We start from the raw sequence: 21,235 nt of genomic DNA, 5'->3' as shown, positions 1-21,235 counted from the left end.
CGAAAGCTTTAGCTACGAGCAGCGAGGCGAGCAGTAATAACCCTCGCGATTGTCTACTTCATCGTGACTACTTATAAAGCGATAAAGCATCGTCTCGCGAAAAGAACCATCCGCTCGTTTACCTTTTAACGATCGCGAGGAGCGCGGACGCAATAACTCGACGAAGGTAACCGGAAGAGCCTCCCCATTGCTCGTTACGTAGCGTCTACGCTTTTACACTCTCCGATACACTCAGTCTTAACTTTTTACTCTCTTCATCGGCCTTTACGGAAAATTAACGATGGTACGGTGGAGTGAGGTGCTCGATTAGAGACTGAATATTTATGTTCACCTTCTCTGTGTCCTTCTCCTCCCTTTTCTTTTAAACTCTCCCCATTATTTGCAAATACTTATCCGCGCCCGTCATTTTAACAAAAATGAAATGTCCAATTATTTCCTATTTTTGTCAAACTTCATAAGTCAGCTTCCATAATCAAACTTTTTCAAATAATCTTTATCGTATCTATAATATGATGGTGAAATAAATCGAGCAGCGAGAGAAAGAAAGAGTCACATGCTTTTATATTGATACCAGTTATTACCAATAATTATGCAGATATCAATAATAATTAATGTGTAAAAATGAATTGCTTGCAGAATCAAAATTTGTATATGTAATCACAAATGTATATGAGGCAAGTATAGAATTAAAGATTGGTAAAACAAAAGTTATGCGCTTTATTCGAATAGCATGCGTTATAAGCCTGCCAGAGACCTCGGAACGACTTGTGACGACATAAAATTCAACGCAGGTGCGTATCGCGTGTGTTATCGACTAGAGATAAACGCCAGAAGATACACGATGCATCAGGGATGGCGGTAAGTCGTGTTGTTGGACGGTGCGATCAAACTAAATATTCGCGTGAATAGCGCTCGCATCCCCTTAGTCCGCTCGCATCTGCGACAATTCGCGACGCGATTCGAAAACGATTAATGTTACCTATCATTTTTTTCTGTATTAACGATGTCTACGAAATATCAATATATACATTAATTAATAAGAATGTCAATCATTTTTTAACTTTATAACGCGATAATTTTGTCTCGCGAAACTTCTTTTACGTTAGACTCATCTTAGTTTTTATTTTCGACAGTTTATACATTAATACTTAAATTTTTTCGACATGAAATAAAAAAGTTATGTAATCAATATCAAATGAGAAGAAAATATATATCGCAAAATACAGGTCAAAATACATCTCTCGCTTGAATGCGAGGCATAATTGCGCGTATCTTTCGTGCCCTGCAGATGCCCGCACCTCCATTCAGCCGCTTCGTTTCACAGCGCGATTCGAAAGCGATTAATATTATACGGAGCTGCCGATGCGGTTGGTATCACGGTTCTCCGTCACGGAAGAGGAGAGCAGAAAAGAAGAAGCCAAAGCAGCGGCAGCCGCTGCAACCAGCAACGAAACCAATAACTATTAATCGAAGCGCCACCGCACATTCAGCAAAGTCGACGCGATTCGAACGCGCGGCAGCCCTCGATTACATACCCCATTCCCTTCATCCCGCCCTTGCGCATCGAGACACGCACGTATTTCAAACGGCGAACATCGTTCTCTAAACGCGAAGCCATGCCTCTCTTTACGGCCCTTTCATCTTGCGTCGCTTTTCCGATTAAGCACATCGGTGTAATGGTGTGCAGCTAATCTCGCGATGTATCTCTAAGGAAATATATCTTTAGCCCGTTCAGTCCCAGATATTCCGTAAATCCCCGAAACGCGTGCATTGGTTTCTCGAAAATTAGATATAAATGTTTATTCATTTATGCAAGTTTTAAGGATATGTAAATTGTATTAAAAGTTTAAAAAATGCACATAATCGTGAAAAAAATAGATGTAAAATTTACTACATTTTCAGCAACAAATATAAGAAATGTTTTTCTATCTAATAAAACATCATAGATGAACCTTTCGATACATTTTATGACACAATTCAAAAATATACGATGGTATTCGGTGAAAGGGATCGAGAAAATGACGCTTGGACGAGATATTCAAACCTTACATTACAGCTTCCTGTAACCAGCGTATCGGGCACAAGCGTGAGATAGGAATTAGACCGAATACAGTCGACATGATTATTGTCAAGAAAACGTAAGTAGATAATGTTGCTCTGGTCGTACTCAGTCTGCCATCTTTAAACTATTATACGTATAATTCGAGTACGTTTCTCTTCTCTCCGGTGGCGTGACGATCCCACGTACCGAAGTGCGCGACCAATTCGAAGATATACGACGAACGAATATCCGGAAGGGGCGGTTTGGAATTCTGGACTCTATCCGAACGATCCGCGCGAGAAAGAGACAGAGAAAACGGCTTTCTGTCTTTCGTGTGCACACATACACACACGTGACGTATCGGAGATGCATGACCTAACAAACGATCGCTACTCCGCAGCGTCGAGGCGAAATCGAGAATGCGGCTTAGGAGAAAAATCTATTTTCGAATATACTTGAACGAAGCAAAAGTTTCTTTTTCGAATAAAAATTTGTCGATATCTATTTGCCTCTCTTATGACTTTTAATTTTATAAAATGATACTATTAAGCTAAAAATAGTGACGGAATATAGCCGGTTGAATTGTGTAATTAATTATATTCTAGGACTTTATAAAAAGTATCAAACCCATAAAGAATTTGTGTATATTGTACGAAATTATTTTTTCGTAAATTTTTAAAGTTTATAAGTTTACGAATATTTTTGTATACGAGATTACATATGTAGAAATATATCGCTTGATGTATCAGAGATATTATGCATTTTAGTTTTACTCACCGTAGCTGCCATGAAGAAATGAGGGGCGGCTTGGAGGGCGGCAGTTGTGGCTTCAGTACACGAGCCATAGCCAACCGATGTTGTCTATTGACATGCTGTAACAATATAAAAAAAAAATCATTTTTCCCTGATTATGCAATGACTAGTGTCAAAATTAGATTCAGATAATTTTAATCGCAATAAAAGTGTGTTTAAAATACATGCTTTATCCTAAGTTAAAAATATCGTGAAACTCTGTGTTGAAAAATATTCGAGGAAATTTTTTTTACAAAAAGTATAGTGAAACTCGAACGCATATCTATGTTACACGGTATACATATATACGTAGCAAATTGAGGAATTCCATTTTGTGCGTACAATATTTGACGCGGAGAGGCCGCAAGAGAGAATGGCATTTTTGTCTCTGGAGGGGGGGTTTTGTCTCCAGCAACGCTGAAATATGATTTCGCAAGCCTCAGCAATATAACGCAATAAATTTTACGAGTTTCTGTTTCAATTTTGACAAGTGACTTTTACGCAAGTACGCTTCACTCATATAAGAGATAACGAACGAAACGAGGGATATACATAAGGACGTATTAAAAGCATCGTTTATTCACCGGGAGTTTTTCAATATCGGCAATTTTTCGGTCACCCGTGAAAAGCGCGAATTACTGAAATGTATCGTTACGCAGAAATCAATTTCAGTCGGCAAACGAACGAGAACGAACCCGGCGAGAGAAAAAGGGACGGGGAAAGGATGCGAGCGGGCTGAAGGGTAATCGTAAACTAATTGGAAGTAAATACGTTTCCCTGTAATTGCGTGTTTTAAGTTGAAGTCACGCGAAAGCGCTCTCGCACCAGTTCGTTCAATACGTAGATACATGCTATAGGATGATAGGCCTTCATTTACTGTGCGCTTTAAAAGCACCGTACACGATTCTGTAATTATGAGAATTACCTCTTTATCCGATTGAGGCTATCGAACAACGTTCGCAAATTTCGTTGCGATAAAATAAGATCGTCGAAATTCTGATCGTTCCTTCGCCGGCACCGACTCGACGGGATTTTATTGGAGATTCCCGTGCGGTGTATCGACGCAATTTAAGGGACTAATATATTGCCTAAAGTGGTAAGGACGCGAAATTGTATTTAAAATGTACTATATTAAATCTATTTAATGCTCTCCTCTATGAGAAATATCCTCGCTGAAATGAAAATTTTATTGAAATAAGAGATATTTATGATTGCGTTCAATAACGTTATGATAATGAAAGTACAGATTATGTGAATAAAAATACGAATTATGAATAAAATATATTGCATATCGCCGAATATATGTACATACCGATTATTCAATTCACGCATTACATATTTAAATGCATAATAACGTCAAATGTATCTTAAATAATCTAACAGTGAGGAATCGTATATTTCGAAAATATTTCTGCAAGCGCATAATAATGTAAAAGGCAATATTTTTAAGTATTCAGAAGCGGTTGTCCAAATATCATGCGAATTATTGCTAATTAATAAAATATTGTAATGGATCAATTTATAAAATATCGTAACAAATTGGCACATTATGCCAATGAAAATGTTCATCAATAATGTCTGTATAACATAATTTTAACACACTGACCCCTCGAAATAGCAGACGCGTTTTATTGCATCCCGTCGCTGCGCAACGAGAGGTAGTTTCGCGCTGACGGTGAGATTCGCATTTTCTATAGAGTGCTCTCGGGTATCGCCGCAGAAAGAAAAGCTCGAAACGAATCAATCCAATCAGAGACGACATTGTGCGATTTGCTCCGCTCTCTCTTCGTTTCCGCGCCACCAAACTCGGTTTGCTGCGCCCGGTACACCCCGGCAAATTAACCCAAGTTTCACGCGCCCCAGCCAAAACTTGATACTCCTGGCACGGCCAATCAAACTTCGAGTTTTGGTAATCCCCGGGCCAAATACTCCCGTTTACACATTACAGGTTATGGTATAAGACGGCCCGTTTCCTCGAGTTTCGCCGCCGTTAATACCCGGAGTTTCCGCCGCAAGTTGTCATCCGGTGGCGGCAGCCGCCTACAACCGCGAGACCGCGATTTTCTCATACCAAGAGGAAAGGAAGAGAATTATGCAAAAGCGCCCTAGCACCACGATCGCGCCGAGCACACTGTTGACTTTCGTGGAGATCACGTCTGCTGACTCGTCTAGATACAGAAATTCTTACTATAGCAGCATACAGAATCTATACCATTCGTTAATCGAGTTAATTAGCGAAAAACGTGTAAATAAGGGCAGAATGAAAAAGAGAGAGGAACAAAAATAGAGAAAAAGAATGCAACGATCGCTATAAAGCTAGGAGAAAACCGAAGGGCCGAGTTCTACCCGGTCTAAATGAAATTACTTAAAGCAAACGCATTACTTTTTCAGTGCCACTATCCGGTCGGGTGCTTTCCTTGTTACGAAGTTGTACGATGACCATCAGCCACCCAGCACCTCCATTCACGACCGACTACATTCCATGGGATTCGAAGAGAAAATCCCGATATGTTCCTCCATTTCCGTTCTTACCCGTATAGGTTCGATCAGGATCTCCTGCCCTTCCCTCTTTCCGTCGCGCAGTCCCGTTCGAACACGGTCACATGCATATGCAAATTTATTCTACCGGTGCATTAGTACGCACAACTTTGTGTGCGTCAGTATATACATGTGTGTGTGCTCGTACATACCCGTGGCCCTGACATACCCCGCGGCGCGTGTGCGTACGAAGACCCGTATAGTCCTGGCTGATCGCGGCGGAGAGAGGATCATAAATTAAATGATGTAAATGCTCTGTCCACCCTCTATCGCAGCGAACGGAGACGACACACAACATCATCCCCTTGCGTCTACCACTCCCTCTCGGTTACCGCCACTCTCCCCGAACCACCATCCTGATCCCGACAATCGTCCCCCTTGCCTTGGCGCTGAACCCGACTGATTATAATTATCGGGACTCTGTCCCGTCACTCGCGCGGAATGAAAGCGAGCGGATGACGAAGAAAACGAGCGTGCTATCTACTCTCTGCTCTATTACGTTAGTTCCGTGAAATGTGATGAATGTGAAATATATTTAAAATTTATCACCATTTGCATTTGATTCGATAACGAAAAAATAATTATAAATGATTTTGCCATCCCGAATGTCTAAGAATTCGCAACAATGTTCATAATCAATGTATAAAAAATTTAATTTTAATTTAAATTTATTAATTTAATATTAATTTACATTTAATTTTTAATTTTAAAGATATTACTACACAACCGCTTTAAAGTAAACTCGATAAAATCCTTTCATTATTAGTTTCTTTTGTCTTTATTTTCTCCTAATGTGGAAAAAATCCATCTTTTTTTACTTGCTCCTAATTCTCGAAAAACATGCACGTTTCGGAGCGGAATCGACATTTAAAGGGGGTTATCCGAAACTTACGTTATCTGTTTATACCGCTCAATATCCGGTTCGCCGATATCGATCTCCTTTCTTTTCCATCCTCGACCGTAGTGCGGAAGAATAAGTACCCGGCAGATTCTCGCCGAGCGATCGATAAGCGTGAGCTGTGACCTGATTTCTCTGATGTTAACTCAGCGAGGAAAGAGCGTAGAATTTCCGAAGCCTTCGATCGGAGATGGAAAGGATCGGCAGGATCGCTAAGCCCCTGCTCTCAATCGGATTCGAATTTGATAGTATTTGAACAACCAGCGTCGTTCTCGTAAATTCGGCACACCGTTTGTGTATCCCATCCCCTTCCCCCTATGCCTCTTGGCTTCCTTCTTCCGCGCTTCCGATATTTGGTTCGGCGCAGATAACCGCTATCGATTGTTGTCGCCCGTTTTCACAAAGAACGAATCGTGTTTGCAATGAGCGAGAACAGTAACTTCTCTACAAACTCCCGTGCACTCAAATAGATTCGAAACATCCCAGAAACAAGAAACAGTTGCAAATTGCAATAATCTTAATATATATCATTATTTCAACATTTGATTAGGCATAGCATGAATGACTGATAATCAGTAAATAATCATCGAATTTTTGCTTAATTTGATAATAATATAATAATTTAGTATCTTATTAAAAATGTGAATTTATATAGTAAATTATAATAAAATAATTCATACTACAATCAATAATTCACACGCTGAGAGAGAAAAATTTATAGTCAAGTTATCGCTTCTCAAAATATCTATAAAATATTCTAGACTTACTTAAGTAACAATATTACTTTGTAGCGCGTATGTGTGTTCGGAATTAATAAAGATTAATGAAGATTAATATACATCTTGAAAGAGAGAGAATAAATAATTTTCCTGTGCATACGATAACACTCGGTTTACTCGCGATGATTCGCAAGGCGTTGATGAATAACGCAGCGAATTGTCTTACGTATATCGTTGCTCCCGAACATGTATCCGTAAAATGTATCGAAGCTGTTATTCATTTCGTTCTTATGAAGATTATTTATCTAATCCGACACTGTGTATGCTCGCAATCTTATATCGAGTTCATGCGATATACGTCGACGATGTTCGCGACCGAGCGCGCTTCCACCCTGAACGTAAAGCCGATGAAAATGCATTGGCCGTAAATAACGTCGGTCGGGTTTCGAAAGCGCGCACCCGCGCTTACAAGGAGATAAAATCAACTTGACCTCGTTCCATCCCCCGGCCGCACTTTCAGCTTCTTGTCGTCCTCGCCTCGAATCGGGCGCTGAAATGGAAACGCTCTCGTTCCGATCGAAAAAGGTGATAACCATTAAGAAAAATCGGCTTCGAGTTAAATTAATGGAGATGACGCAATCGCGTGACCAACAATTCCGTGGATATCGTGAAAGGAAGATTTTGTAATGACTAAATTTCTCTTACAATAGCGCGAAAAGAATTTTATGCAAGAGTCGAAAACGGGAAGTGTAAAAAAAGCTCTTTTGTTCAGCGCGTTTGAGTTTATTATTGAAGTTTTCATTGAAGATCTACCGTCACAGAGGACATTCGAGATTTATTTAATTAATACTTAATCTAATTCCATCCGATTGCGTCAGCTGCCTGTTACGATTAACCGCATCGATTGATTTGAATAGCAGTCAAGCGAAAAATTCTGCTACAGTACGATGTTTATGCAATCCTGGATTACACGCTTAATATGTAAAATGTATGTACGCATGTGTACAATACGTATCGTAATTATGATGATCAACGTGCCGTGCTTCCCATATCAATATCGGTGTAATTATGTACCTCCTGTATATGCAGAGAAACAGCTAATATTGATCGAATGAAAATGATGTAAGAATCTATATTTTAAAAATTGTATATTATCATTTCCGTCGAAGTATCTACAATAATTAATTACGTCATCTAAAAAATATTATTGTATATCATATGCAAATTTAAAAAGAATTGCACCTATATTCTAAAAAGTTTATGTAAACACATGTGCAAGCCATTGCATAACAATAAATTTATTCCATTAATATTCATCACAAGAAAGACAACGATGTCATAATATAAAAATCTTATAAATCGTGAATCTAACGATGATCTAACTTTGCGAATCAAGTAGTTACGCAAATTTTAGTATCCTGTGGCTTTTGCAATATTCAACTTCGCGTATCCGTCGCTTCCGCTTCTGAAAATTTTGATGGGGATTTTAATCGAATGAAAGAGCAAAAGGCGAGTGCATGCAAAAACAAAACGGGTGCTTTTACAGCGGAGGGTGTTGAATATTCAAAGCGATAAGGATGGCAAGCGTTCAGTCATTCCGACTCTCGTTTCGCTACGATGATCGTACGCTTAAAAAAAGAGAAAAGAAAGATATCGATATTATTGAACACAAATGTGAGCTTGCATTTTAATTTCGTTGCATTCGATTCTATTCTGAATTAACTTTAATTCTATTCTTCTTTAAGGATATATCTCGTACAACAAAAGCTTTAATTTGACTGTTATTGTGTATTTTCTCTTGTGTTTATACGTATCAGTGCAAGATTGGGATATGTAGATATGTACATACGAGAGACAGAAGTTTAATTTAACCACGGGAGACCTGCTAAGGTCTCGTCTACGACTGTTTTGTATATATATAAGGTAGAACCGGGACAGTTAAATTAAACTTACACAAGTAACGGTATTATCTCTCTTGCAGCTAACCCCCTTACAAAAGCAGTTCTTGCATTTACATGACCAACCGACGGGTCCAACTCACCCGTTAGAAATCCAAAATGGCTTTCTCCAGTATATTCCGTAACTGCCGCGTTAACGGGATACGGGTCAAAATTAAGTTTTCGCAGTGCGCCGACGTTAATTCGTCGAGACATTGCAGGATAAGTTAACAGGCTTTTACACCGGTAATGTAGTTACGCTTCGTTACGGAAAATTCAATCAGGGGACACGAAATATTTAAACCGATAATCGTTCAACGTGCCCTGCCTGCGCCTGCAGCCATAATGTTATCTCGCCGATGTAAGCATATCTGAAAAGCGACGAGATATATCCATTATGGGTGTAACTTTGTCGAGCAACATAGTCTGTAAAAATTATCAATTTTGCACAATTAGACAAATTTTTATATCAACCCCTATACATGTAAAGCATAGAATTGCAACTGCACATCAGTTGCCTGTTTAAAGAAAAGATTTGCCGCGCGCCGTTTTTGTATCGCTATTGCATCTCATTTATTTCGTCTAATATCTTCTCTTTTCTTTCTCGTATTAAAATTTTTATACCACCTTCCATTTATAACTTAAATTTATATAGCGGAATTTAGTCGGCCAGTTCATGAAGTGGGTTAAAGTATCAAAAGTAACTAGACTTAATTCAAGTGCATAACGTAACATTTAAAAGACAACAGCCGCCGGCCGAGTCTCTCTCTTCAGCATCAAATTATTATTTTTTACATCGTAAAGCGTATAGTTGTGCTTGCGCAAGTATATTGCGCAGGCGTGTATTCCTGTAAAATGTCAGGTGCATGTCGGAGAACGTGGTCTATGTCTCGTGCATGTTATTCTTTTTACATTCTCTTCGCGTAGCTGGAAGTTTCATCACGCATGATAAATAATATTTCACTACAAGAAAGAATCCGACGCAAAGCTCGACTTACAGAATAATTTGCGATCGCAATGTGGATAATAAAAAATACAAGCATAATTATGAATTAAGAGAAAAGTCTATATATATATATATGAGTAGAAAGTAGTCTGAATATATCCTAAACAATAAAGCAGCAGAATAAGAAAAGAATCTTTCTCCTTCGCGTTTCTCCAATTATATTTGACGCATACTTGATGCCCGTCGTTATCGGTGACGAGATTATGTACGAAGACGCGACTGCACGCTTCGCTCGCCGAAAATCCAATCGAGGATAAAACGATGTAGAGACGTGGAGAGACGAAGGAGAAAATCGAGACGTTACTCCGCACTCTTCGACCGAGGTAAAATATCCCCGCAAATAACCCGAATTCTATCTGGATTTCCATCTGGATCTCGAGGAAGTAGTGCGCGCGAAAAAGGGGGATAAGGGTGCGCGAGAGGTGAAAAGAGAGAGGACTGGTTAGGGGAGGTAAAAAGAACGGGCCAGCCATCTGCTTACGTATTCGATCACGTAAGTACACACGGGAGCACACGAGAGAAAAAGAGGAGAGTCGGCCGAAGCTACCGCGATCGGAAGTAAACGGGGGTGAGTCTTGAGGCAGTGGCGTCGATCGGATTGCTCGCCTCCCTCGAGAATATCGCGATATTGCTCGCGTTAACCGGCATTCGTGGATCCGGCTTCAAAATCCCGGACCGTACGCCGGCGCGTCCGGAATCTTAAACATAGCGCGTAGCAATCGAATCGCCAATGGTGACGGCAACAGCCGAACCATATACCGAATAACGTCGATGTTTACAGCACGATGCTTGCTCGTGTCCATAAACATCTCGAATTTGATCATTTTTAATAAGCACAAATAAAAATTCAAGCATCTCTAAATCTCAGAGAAATCTGAATAGATAAATCTTATCTAATTTTGCAGCTTTCTATCTAATAGAATTTCAGTTTTTATTAAAACTATAGAATGTTTATTTTATATATACCTAACGCCATTGGATATGTGAAGCGATGAATACTAGTACATAGGATTTGATAAACTAAAAATAAAAGCACTTGTTCGATAAGAGAAGGGTCTCTCGATTTCAATCCGTAGTTCAGTCAATCTCAAATGCGCGATTTAACATTTTTTTTCGCTCTCGCATATGTCGATTTATTCAATTTAATTAAATTGTAAATTGTTCTATTTAAATAAATTGTTTTATATTCAATTAAATATTCTAGTTTATTTAATTAAATTGTAATAAAAGATATTCAAAGCTTAATGATTCAAAAGTGATAAAGACGAGAAAAAATTTCTATGTGGATAATAACATATTTTCGACGTTATAACTTTTGACGTAGTCCAAATTTTGCATAGATAATCATACATGAGCTAAATGCGTAATGCATATTATTAAAGCTGTTACAAAGGGAGCTATTTTGATTAGTGGGCATGCTTTCCATACAATTATAGCTATTGTGAGCCGCACTCATTGCGCTTTAGCGATGATACGAGCGCTGTATGGGCATCCTGCACAAATACATCCCCATCATCGTAACGATCACTATGACTGGCAGATAAATATTATTGAAGGCTAACGAGATTCTGGCGTGGTAAAATGCAAAGTGACAGACGCGGTTTCTTCATTTTCAATTCTGCCAATCTCTCTCTCTCTCTCTCTCTCTCTCTCTCTCTCTCTCTCTCTCTCTCTCTCTCTCTCTCTCCTCTCATTTCTCTCTCGTTTCTCTTTTTCTCTCTCTCTCTTTTTCACGCAAGCGTGTTTTTAACGTTTTCTATTTAACTACGTATGCTCACGCAAAGAAAATATGAGTTGATCGAGCATGACGCGGAGTGAAATGAAAAAGAAAAGACAGAACGCGCCGGGGAGAGGAAGAGGACTTGGCAGAGCGATCAGAGAAACGGGAGTTGCATCACTGAGATGCAATTTCAATATTGATATGTCGGATTGTCCCGACTTAGCGTTGGCGGCGGAGATCATAGAGAGTCGTGGCCGTCGAAGAAGAAACTGGATGCGATGGAGATAACAGAGAGACCAAGGATGCAACACGTTCGTAGCTTATGCATCGGGCGGGGCTCGCAGAACACGCGAAAGATCGGATGAAATTGAGCGAGATATTATTGAACGGTTCTGCCGTGAAGAATACGGAGAGAGGACGAGAAAAAAGAGCTCCGACATATATACGTTGCAATTGCAACTCAACTGCGTACATCGAGCCGACAGTGAGCTCCGCGTGCATAAAGAATTGAAGAATGACGTACATTTCGCTTCAAGTATACCAACGTTCTGTCGAAGAGGCAGAAAAATTGGATCCTTGTTTTGCGGGACAAAGATATTCGAGAATAGCAATAGATTCAAAGATAATACGATATTATAAAATATAAAAAGTATTACTTTTTTTAAACTTTACGCCGGAAGCAGTAATATATCAATGTCTCAATTAGTCGAATCATCATAAGATCATAAATATTATAGATAATTATTTTATGAGAGAACATTCAAAAGAACACATGACTAATGTGAACATGATTTTACTAAACTATTAAAAAAAAAATCTCTTATATTTTATGATAAATTTAAAAATCAGAAGATCTATTCTCGACAATTTTCACAATTTTCTTTAATTTTCTTTATAGTAATACATAATTTTAAAAGAACATAATTTTTCACAAAAATTTCGATAAACTTGTTTTATTTTTGTTACGTCTAACGTCATATAGTTGAACCGTCTATCATGTCACCTTAAATGACTCTAGAAGTTGTTACGTGTACGTGGATCGCACACGCTTGCAAAATCTGTACAATGCAACTGACGTATCGAATTCAACTACCAACCAGATTCGCAAGATGTCCCGCGGCTATCTTTCGTAACGCAGAACTTCATTATTCTCCGTATCGTCATCGTCGTAAGACGACGTTGGCCCCGGTGAACGAGAGAGAGATATATAGAGAGAGAGAGAGAAAGAGAAAGAGAGACAACGCCGAAGGGAACAAAGTCGCAATTTCCATGTGAAATTCAACCGGCATGCGGACGTAATCAGAACGAGAGACGGGGACCCCCGTGTACCCCATGGACAGAATTGATGGACAGCTGGTGGTCCGTGACGCGACCACCTGACATTCTTGTCCGATCGGGCTGACATGCCCCTGGGATCATGCATGCGAGTTTCGTGCTCACGTAGCAAAACGTCTGCTCCGATTCTCGGCGACATACCGAGTGCCACGATCTCGAAACTCTGGCAAATTATCTCCGCAAAAGATAATAAAAAAATTAATTCATCGACCACCTCTTTTGTGTAAACTAAATTTTATATAGCTACGATACAAATGCGAATGTATTAATCTTAGAAATATCAATTCGGATAGAAGTTTTTTGCGATGATGATATCATCGGACATACAAATTAAAAGAAAAAAAATATTACAGCTAGTGAAAAGAAATAGCTATGCTTTGGTTCAAAAAATATTTTTAATATATATTTTTTAATACATAAAGGCACCGAACACACAGTATGTATCCTTCCTAACGCTTAGAAAGAAAAAGTTCTATTTCACGCACCGGGCTGAAACATGCACGACTATTAAAAAACAAGCAACCAAACGCATTGCGTCACATACGTGATTTCGATGCTACACGAAAAGCGTCGATTTTTTTAAATACGAGCAATACTAGGCTGCGTCTGAATACAGCAGTCGTTTGCACGTAAATACGCGCTGCGCGAATCCGTTTGCGAATCGGCGCGAAGCCACGCGGAATGTCGCGTTGCATTGCATCGCAGCGCATTGCGGCGTAAACGTTCATAAATAGAAAGAGAGAATGCACCGCACGACGGACGCGTGCCTGCACGCGAAATTGAAAGCACGTCTCGCGAAATCGAACCGAAATCTGTCGCGGGATGCAACCGAATATGAACGATACCGACAACGTGACGCGACTCGGCGAATGCGTCGATTAATACCCGAAGGATTGGTGATCCAATATTTCTGTCTTCAAGTTCGCGATAATAATCCATATTTTAATCTGTCATTTTAACAAAAAAAAAATAATCTTAAAACTGTATGTAAAAAAAAAAAAAACATTGAAAGCAATGTGTAATATTTCAAGCTTTTAAAGTAAGTAATTTTTTTTATATTCTGTTTCATATTTTTTTAATATTCTCTATATCAATCGTTAATATACGAAAGACAATATAATTACTTGAATTATTCAGATCTATTAGATATATTTTTCTATATTTAATTATAGCCCCATATCGTGTTTCATTATTCAAAAAATAACTATACTTAATAATCAATATGTAAGGAATATCGCAAACTAATTATTATTTATGAAAAATAGAAAAAGGGAGAGAGAGAAAGAACATACATTATCCTAAATGAAATTATAATTGCAAAACACACATGTATACTTTTTATAATAGTTAATTAGAGCTTTATAACGCTTTTATATAGCAATCATACCTCCGCTATGATTGATAAAAACGCTAATTGCAATGTATTCTTACTTGAAAAGAGAGAAAAAGAATGACTTTTCATGTTTTCATTATTATCGTTATAACATGCCTATCTTAGTATTGTATATGTATTGTCATTTATAGGTCTAGTTGCCACATAGACACGCGTTAAATGCTTGTACACGCGGTCGCATCTGCGACCACTCTCTGTCCCTACAGAATTCTACAGACTATCGATACATACATACATATAGATGTAGACTGTATGTCGTACGCGAGAATAAACACGCACCCGCAAAAGAGGATCCAAATATCCCATCTGTCACAGACGTTTCAATCAAGGCGTAGCTAATATATAGCGCTTGAATGTAAGTCGATTAGCCTTTGTTCGCATATGTGTTGACTTTAAACTCTCGTCAAACAAGCTGTAATTTAGTACAATAGCAAGTTTTTATCTAATAGAAAAAAAGTCTTGAAAATATTTCTTAATATATGCATATTTTTTATAATTTTTTTTCAGACATCTCGTCTAACGTATGACGTTATTCGAGAAATTTAGAAGCGATTCGAAAATATTCAAAGTATGTATATAAATTGTAAAATACACTCATGTAATTCAATTATGTATAATTAAATGTTACAAATGTCTACTCGAGAATAGAAAACATTATGCTGCAAAATCTGATTTGAGATGCCCGCGCGATCCCTCACGTTCATTAAACGATAGCAGGATATGGACGCGGTACAGGAGAGCGGCCGTTCGAATAGAGCATTTCCCTTCACTCGGATCGTCCTGTAACACGCGCAATTCATCCCCGCAGCCCTCGGCCGTTAGCGTAATTGCACGTACGGGCGCCATTAGATACGCGCGACGCTACGTAGGATCCTACGTCGAACCATCTGCGAAATCGTCACTTTGTTTCGACGTAAATCATGCCCGGAGCAATCTCGGGGAGCACGAGGACGCTCGCCTCACTCATCTTGATGCACCTAGCCTGAGGCGGTCGCATCTTGTCCTGCGATATATGCACGTAGTGCGATTTGCCCCGACACCGTCATATCGGTAAAACCGACATTACATTCTAGAACTTGTTCGCAGAGTAAACGGAATATCGCGGAGATGGGAAAACAACGTATTATTACATGGAAGACATTATGCGATACGGAGAAAACCCGGTCTTCATCGTTCTTTTTTCGCGCTTATTTTCGGAATGAATTTCCTGATCGGAATTTATTGATACTTAAACTTGATAAAGAACTGGTTCGTGCGCTTGCTTTTGAGCAAACTTGGCCGTGTTACGATATATATATATATATATATATATATATATATATATACATATATATTGTACATATATACGTATAACTCGAATTAGTGTGCAACTTGGTCATCCGCGATTTCTATCCGATTAATCGGCGGTTCTCGAAACAATGTTACTTTCATAGAGCGACAGGAAGAATCGCCAACCGCATTGATTACGAGATATAGATTAATCGAAAAACTGTATCAGCGTGATCAGAAATAATTTCACAATTCTCAAATATTAAATATATATGAGAGAAAGAGAGTTCTCTAATATAAATAAATATATATGTATAATTCTCTAATAAAAAAATGGAGTAAATAGATGTAATCTAAATATGCTGGAAGCAAAACATTAAAATCAATGTTTAAACATGATAAATGTATTATATACACTGAGAGAATTTTCTCTTAGAATTCACTCTGAAAATCATGGTAATCGTGGGACAATATGGTATGAAAAGAATTTTATGAGAATTTCTCTGATTAATATTTATCACAATAATAATATCTATCACAATAAAATATAAAATATGTTTGATTAATTTTACTAAACTGCATAGTAAAATTAATCAAACATATTTTATATTTTATTGTGATAGATATTATTTTTATTGTGATAAATATTAATCATAAAATTCTTTCCATACTACATTGTCCCACGATTACCATGATTTTCAGGATAAATTCTAAGAGAAAATCCTCTCTGTGTAATATTCTTCTGTTCTTAAAGCCGAAAGACTTGATCGAATTTAAAAGACAAATGTGACAAAGAAATTTTCCAACTGCGAGCTTAGCCGATTCTCGAAACTTGGTCGATGATTCTACATAATTTTCGAAACAGAACAGAAATCCGTAATAATATTCATCGCTGATAGAGTTTCAGGACAACTATCTCCTCTCTGGCAGACGTTCTCCAGCGAAACGGACGTCCTCGCAGAGGCCTTCTCGCGCACGGAGAATGTCTCGATGGTCGGTTGCAGATGTACCTAACTGCACTACGGGGCGTATTCATTATCGGCCCGCCGGAACCCAGGTTGCTGAGGCGATTAAACAGGGAATGGGAGGATCCCCCAATGATTGGCTACACGGGACCGATTCGCTGTCTACGGCTTTATCGCACTGTCATTCTACCTCGCTATATTCTGCCTGCGCGTGGTATCCTTATCTCTACTACTCCGTTTTATTTCTTCGACCATAATACGTTACCTCGACCAATTCGCAGCGGAAAATTCGAAAAAATAAAATGTTCGAAAGATGCTCGATAAGTCGCTACACTGAGGGTTAGCGGAAATATATTCGAATTTGACGTCGATAGAAAATTATGATGATACATACTTATAATAATCTGCTAATAATATACTATTGCAGCAACTATTAAATTGAATTAACATTCTCATCTCATTCAGTTTTCTTCGTGCATTTAATATAAATACTTAAAGAGAAAAATGCATTTTTAATTTCATCAATAATAAAACGTCTTTGGAAAATCGATAATATGTCGATCATGATTTAATTATAATCGCACCGTATAAATATTCGAATAAAAAATTACCTGTAAATCGATCGTTGCAATTTCTCGATTCATATCCGATAATTAAAATCTTTATGACATTATAGAAAAGCGGCACTAATATTAAGACTTTCAAATTCAACAATTGTGCGCATAAATTCATTGCAACAATATACAAACAATTAATCGAGTCGCGAACGTATCAACCGATCCGTCCTGCACCAACGTTAATAGCAACTCATTACCTGTTCAATGGCGAATCCGTCATTCGAGCGCGCGTGTACCGATATTAAAAGACAACTCCGGATAAATTTCTCTCTCTCACATATACGTTGTACGTGCGCATAGAGCTATTATTCCATTTAATCTAACATCGGCGTTACAGGGGGCCTGTGTAGACGCATCGGGAATAGATAATCCACTGCAATCGGCTAAAATGTATTCGCGCGTCACGAGGAATGCAATTACGGATTCACGTCAGTCAGCTATTCGCGAGGCGTGTTCATCGCGCGAGCTTATAAGCGCGCAGAAAGCTTACAGGGCTTATGGTGCTGTATTTGCCGATTTATCAGAATCAAGGATCCATCTATCCGACCTCATTGCAAAAAGCCGAACAAAGCCGAGAAAATGCGAGAGAATTAAGAATAGCAGCCTCGACGTCGCGAACGATAAGTATATTGTCGCGCGGGACGCATTCATATACGCCGGTATGTATTTGATTGATTAAATTTAAGTTGACGTGTCTCTCTACGTGTCACACGCTCACGTTCTACATCGGGTAGAGGTAATCCTATATCGCTGGTTACAATGTGCTACTCAGAGGTGCACGGAGATGCATCTCGAGGCTGGCAACGCGTCGTAGAGGCGTCGTCATCAACGGCGTACGCGCTGCCACCTTGAGTTAAGCCGACACGAACAAACGTACGTGCGTGCGTGCATGCGAGCGTGTATGTGTATATGTGTATGTGTGTGCAGTGCGTGCCAGTTGCATAAATCCCGTCGGGATGATATACGGTCTCGGAGGGAGCTTCCAACTATTTGCCGGACAAGTCCGTCCTGCGCACGTCGTACGCACGTACTCCTTCAGCTGACCGCTGCTGCTATACGACTGTAAACTGGCATACCAGCTTTTAGGGACGGCTTCATATATCTCGCTTTACCGCCTGTCCGGGAAGAAATATAAATTCCGCATCCTAAATAAATATACGGCGCCGTATATAAATTCGTGTTTAGTCTTCGCGTTATTTTGTATCTCATCCATGTGAGCGTTCGATCGCGTATCAATGATTTATTCAGCTACGTGGATTCGGTCCAGATCCGTGTATCTCGCGTTCGACGTAATCGAACGTGGAAATGCTTTATCGAATATAAAGTTCCGCGTGTTATCGTAAATATCAAAACCAATGACAATTCGGGACGTTAGAGAAGAGTTACGTAACGATGATAAATATCCTATATTCGAAATATTCGAGTTATTTCGAATACTACATATTGCCTTACTGTACTAAATTATCATCTAATGTGTAATAGAGATGTTATCAAAAAGTATGTAAAAAAAATTCATAGCAAACACACACATGTGTATCAAAAGCAAGCCCTTTCCCTACGTTAGTTTTAGTAAACGATTTCCAAAAATGGTATATACTGTAGAATGAAAAACAACAATATATTTACAAGCGCAACTTGTTTTTCGTGAAAATGCGACGTGTCTTATTTATCCACCCGGCTCTTCGACTATCTGTCCGACAGGGGAAATGGCGAATTGTTCCAAAAGACGGTCGGTGAACGAAGTTTCGAGCTTTGTCGACAGAAGCAACTTAGGAAATAGATGTTGGTCCGCGCGAAGAGCAGGAAAAGACAGTGAAAAGGGGAAACAGTCGGAGGAACATTAACGGCAGACGCGATTTCAAACTCAAACGCGCGATCGTTTTATTTCCTCACCCCGGCGTCCTCTTTTTGCCGGCGGTGTCTCTTCTTTTTCCCGCCCCGAGACGATCGGTCTCGTTAGCTTCACTCTGCCGGTTCTGCTGCTCTCGACGAGACTTTCGCAACTATGAGGCCATTTACATACAAATGCCCGTTAGCAATGGACATTCCCGCGAGCTCTTCTCGACATCAGTAACATCGTATCGTTCCGCCTCTCTTTTCCGTCTCTTCTCACTGATTTTGCCGTCCTCTTTTCCAACATTCGCCTCGTTTCGCTTACAAAAGCTCCGGTAATTAAGCAGGTATCACGTTTAAACGTTTCCGTTTTTTTGAGAGAGAGAAAAAAACGACAGAGCGCTTTTACTTTCGCTTTCTCTTGAAAATCCCACCGATAAAGACAAACTGCCGCAAAAAGAATTGCGTTGTTGATTGAATGATAGAGTGAAATAATAAATTGAGTTAATTGATTGAAATATGCAACGTACTTGGCAGAATACCGATAACTAATATTAAGCTACCAAATTTTACGTTAACAATAATAAAGATATATATTCTGCTGTATAGAAAAAGTAATAAAATTAAAATATTCTCTTCTCCCTCGCGAAGTAAAAAGGGCATTAATATTAAAATGCCATTATTCAATTCAAATTATTAAAAATTATTGATTATTTTCTTCATTCAAAGCTTAATATTTTAGCGTTTTTAATTTACTCTTTACATCTTTTTTTTTCAAATAGTTGTATACGTTTTTATAAGTAGAGGGTAATAGTTTGTTGGCAAAATTTTCTCGCTCTTTTGACATCATTATATTATATATATCTGCCTTATATAGGCATATAATTATGAGTCCGAAAACGCGAGAGGCGAACGAGAAAAAAGCAAGACGGCGAGTGAGGATGGATCGTTTTCGCCGATACTGATACTAGATTTATGAAGACTCGCCTAGAATCACGTATCATTTTCCGCGGTTTTTCGCGCGAACGGGCCCGCGAAAGATCTCGGCCCCGTGCACGATCTGACCCGGTTCATTTTTCATCAAGTTTTCTCGAACCGTAGTAGAACGTCCGCGGCACGAAATCGGGCCGTCACAACTATCGCCGCCGGCTGGCTCTCGATAAGACGTAAAGGCAACGTTTTCCATCAGTCTCGCGCAGAGTACGAGCGCGAAATGCTGGATAAGGAAGCGAAGGAGAAGAGAGAACCCTGAAGAAGTGGAAAGTGAGAGAAAAGCAAAATTGCGAATGCCCGCCGTGAAACAGCTAGTAGCCGAGTGCGGGTGAATGTCTGAGCAATACGTGCTCCCACCGAATGTTTCGACTTAGCTATACAATTTGATGGAAACTGAAGGAAATGTTGCGCCCTCCGCGCGCTTGCTTGTCGTCCCATATGGCTGTACGATAAAGACATGAAAGCGTCGAAGCAGCGCACGTCGTTACAAGGTACGTGGAATATATCGACAGACGAACGGCACGCGGGGCGAGAAATCGCGAACGATGTAAGGAAAATTGCGATTTCTTAAATGAGATCTCAGCTGATTCGCGCGAAACCTCCTTTTTCTTTCTTTCACGCGCTTTTGTAGGTTCATACGCTGCGCGAATCTGCTCAAAGTAAACGAGCTATATTAACGCGAAGTCGTTATTAAGAGGCAGCGATTTCTAATTAGACAAATTTGGAAAGTATCGGAAAAGTAATTTTAGTACGCTGCGTATATAATATAATAAGATACAGCTATATACGTATATTATACAATGAAGCAATGTTTCTCTTACATATTTCTAATATTATGCAGTAAGAGAGAATTATAACTTTCTTATAATTAAATGTAGCAACGATATCCGCGCGTGCACAAATTATTTTATCAAAATATTAAGAATAGAAGATATGAAATATCGAGAATTTCGTTATTCGTATGGGGCTTTTAAAAGAGATTAACAATCACGTGCGAAAAATGTCGTAAGACGCTCATCTCACGTCTTTTTAATGTGATTAAAATTCTCTCTTCGAGTTCCTTCGAAGCACAAATCAAATCAGAAAAAGAGTTTCTCGCGGTTTTTCGCACTGTTGCTCCACGCTTATGTTATCAGTCAGAAATCCCGATATTCGACCAAATTCGCAGGAGGCATGGCA

General features: G+C 39.1%; 1 protein-coding gene across 3 annotated transcripts in view; it reads right to left on the bottom strand.

The window, feature by feature from the left end:
* The window catches only part of LOC145939600 (uncharacterized), a 405,991-nt gene that overhangs the window by 314,728 nt on the left and 70,028 nt on the right, over window positions 1–21,235 (bottom strand). For all 3 annotated transcript variants that reach the window (XM_083044035.1, XM_083044036.1, XM_083044040.1), the window contains exon 5: window positions 2,819–2,913. In XM_083044035.1, the coding sequence (XP_082900161.1) occupies window positions 2,819–2,830 (12 nt within the window). In that variant the 5' untranslated portion in view covers window positions 2,831–2,913. The remainder of the gene's footprint in view (window positions 1–2,818; window positions 2,914–21,235) is intronic.

Source organism: Prenolepis imparis, unplaced genomic scaffold, assembly GCF_030444845.1.
Source record: "Prenolepis imparis isolate NDT839.2.m4 unplaced genomic scaffold, iyPreImpa1.0 SCAF_8, whole genome shotgun sequence".
NCBI classification, from domain to species: Eukaryota; Metazoa; Arthropoda; class Insecta; order Hymenoptera; family Formicidae; genus Prenolepis; species Prenolepis imparis.
The sequence above is the reverse complement of the archived record's forward strand: the minus strand, read 5'-3'. Positions and strand labels throughout refer to the sequence as shown.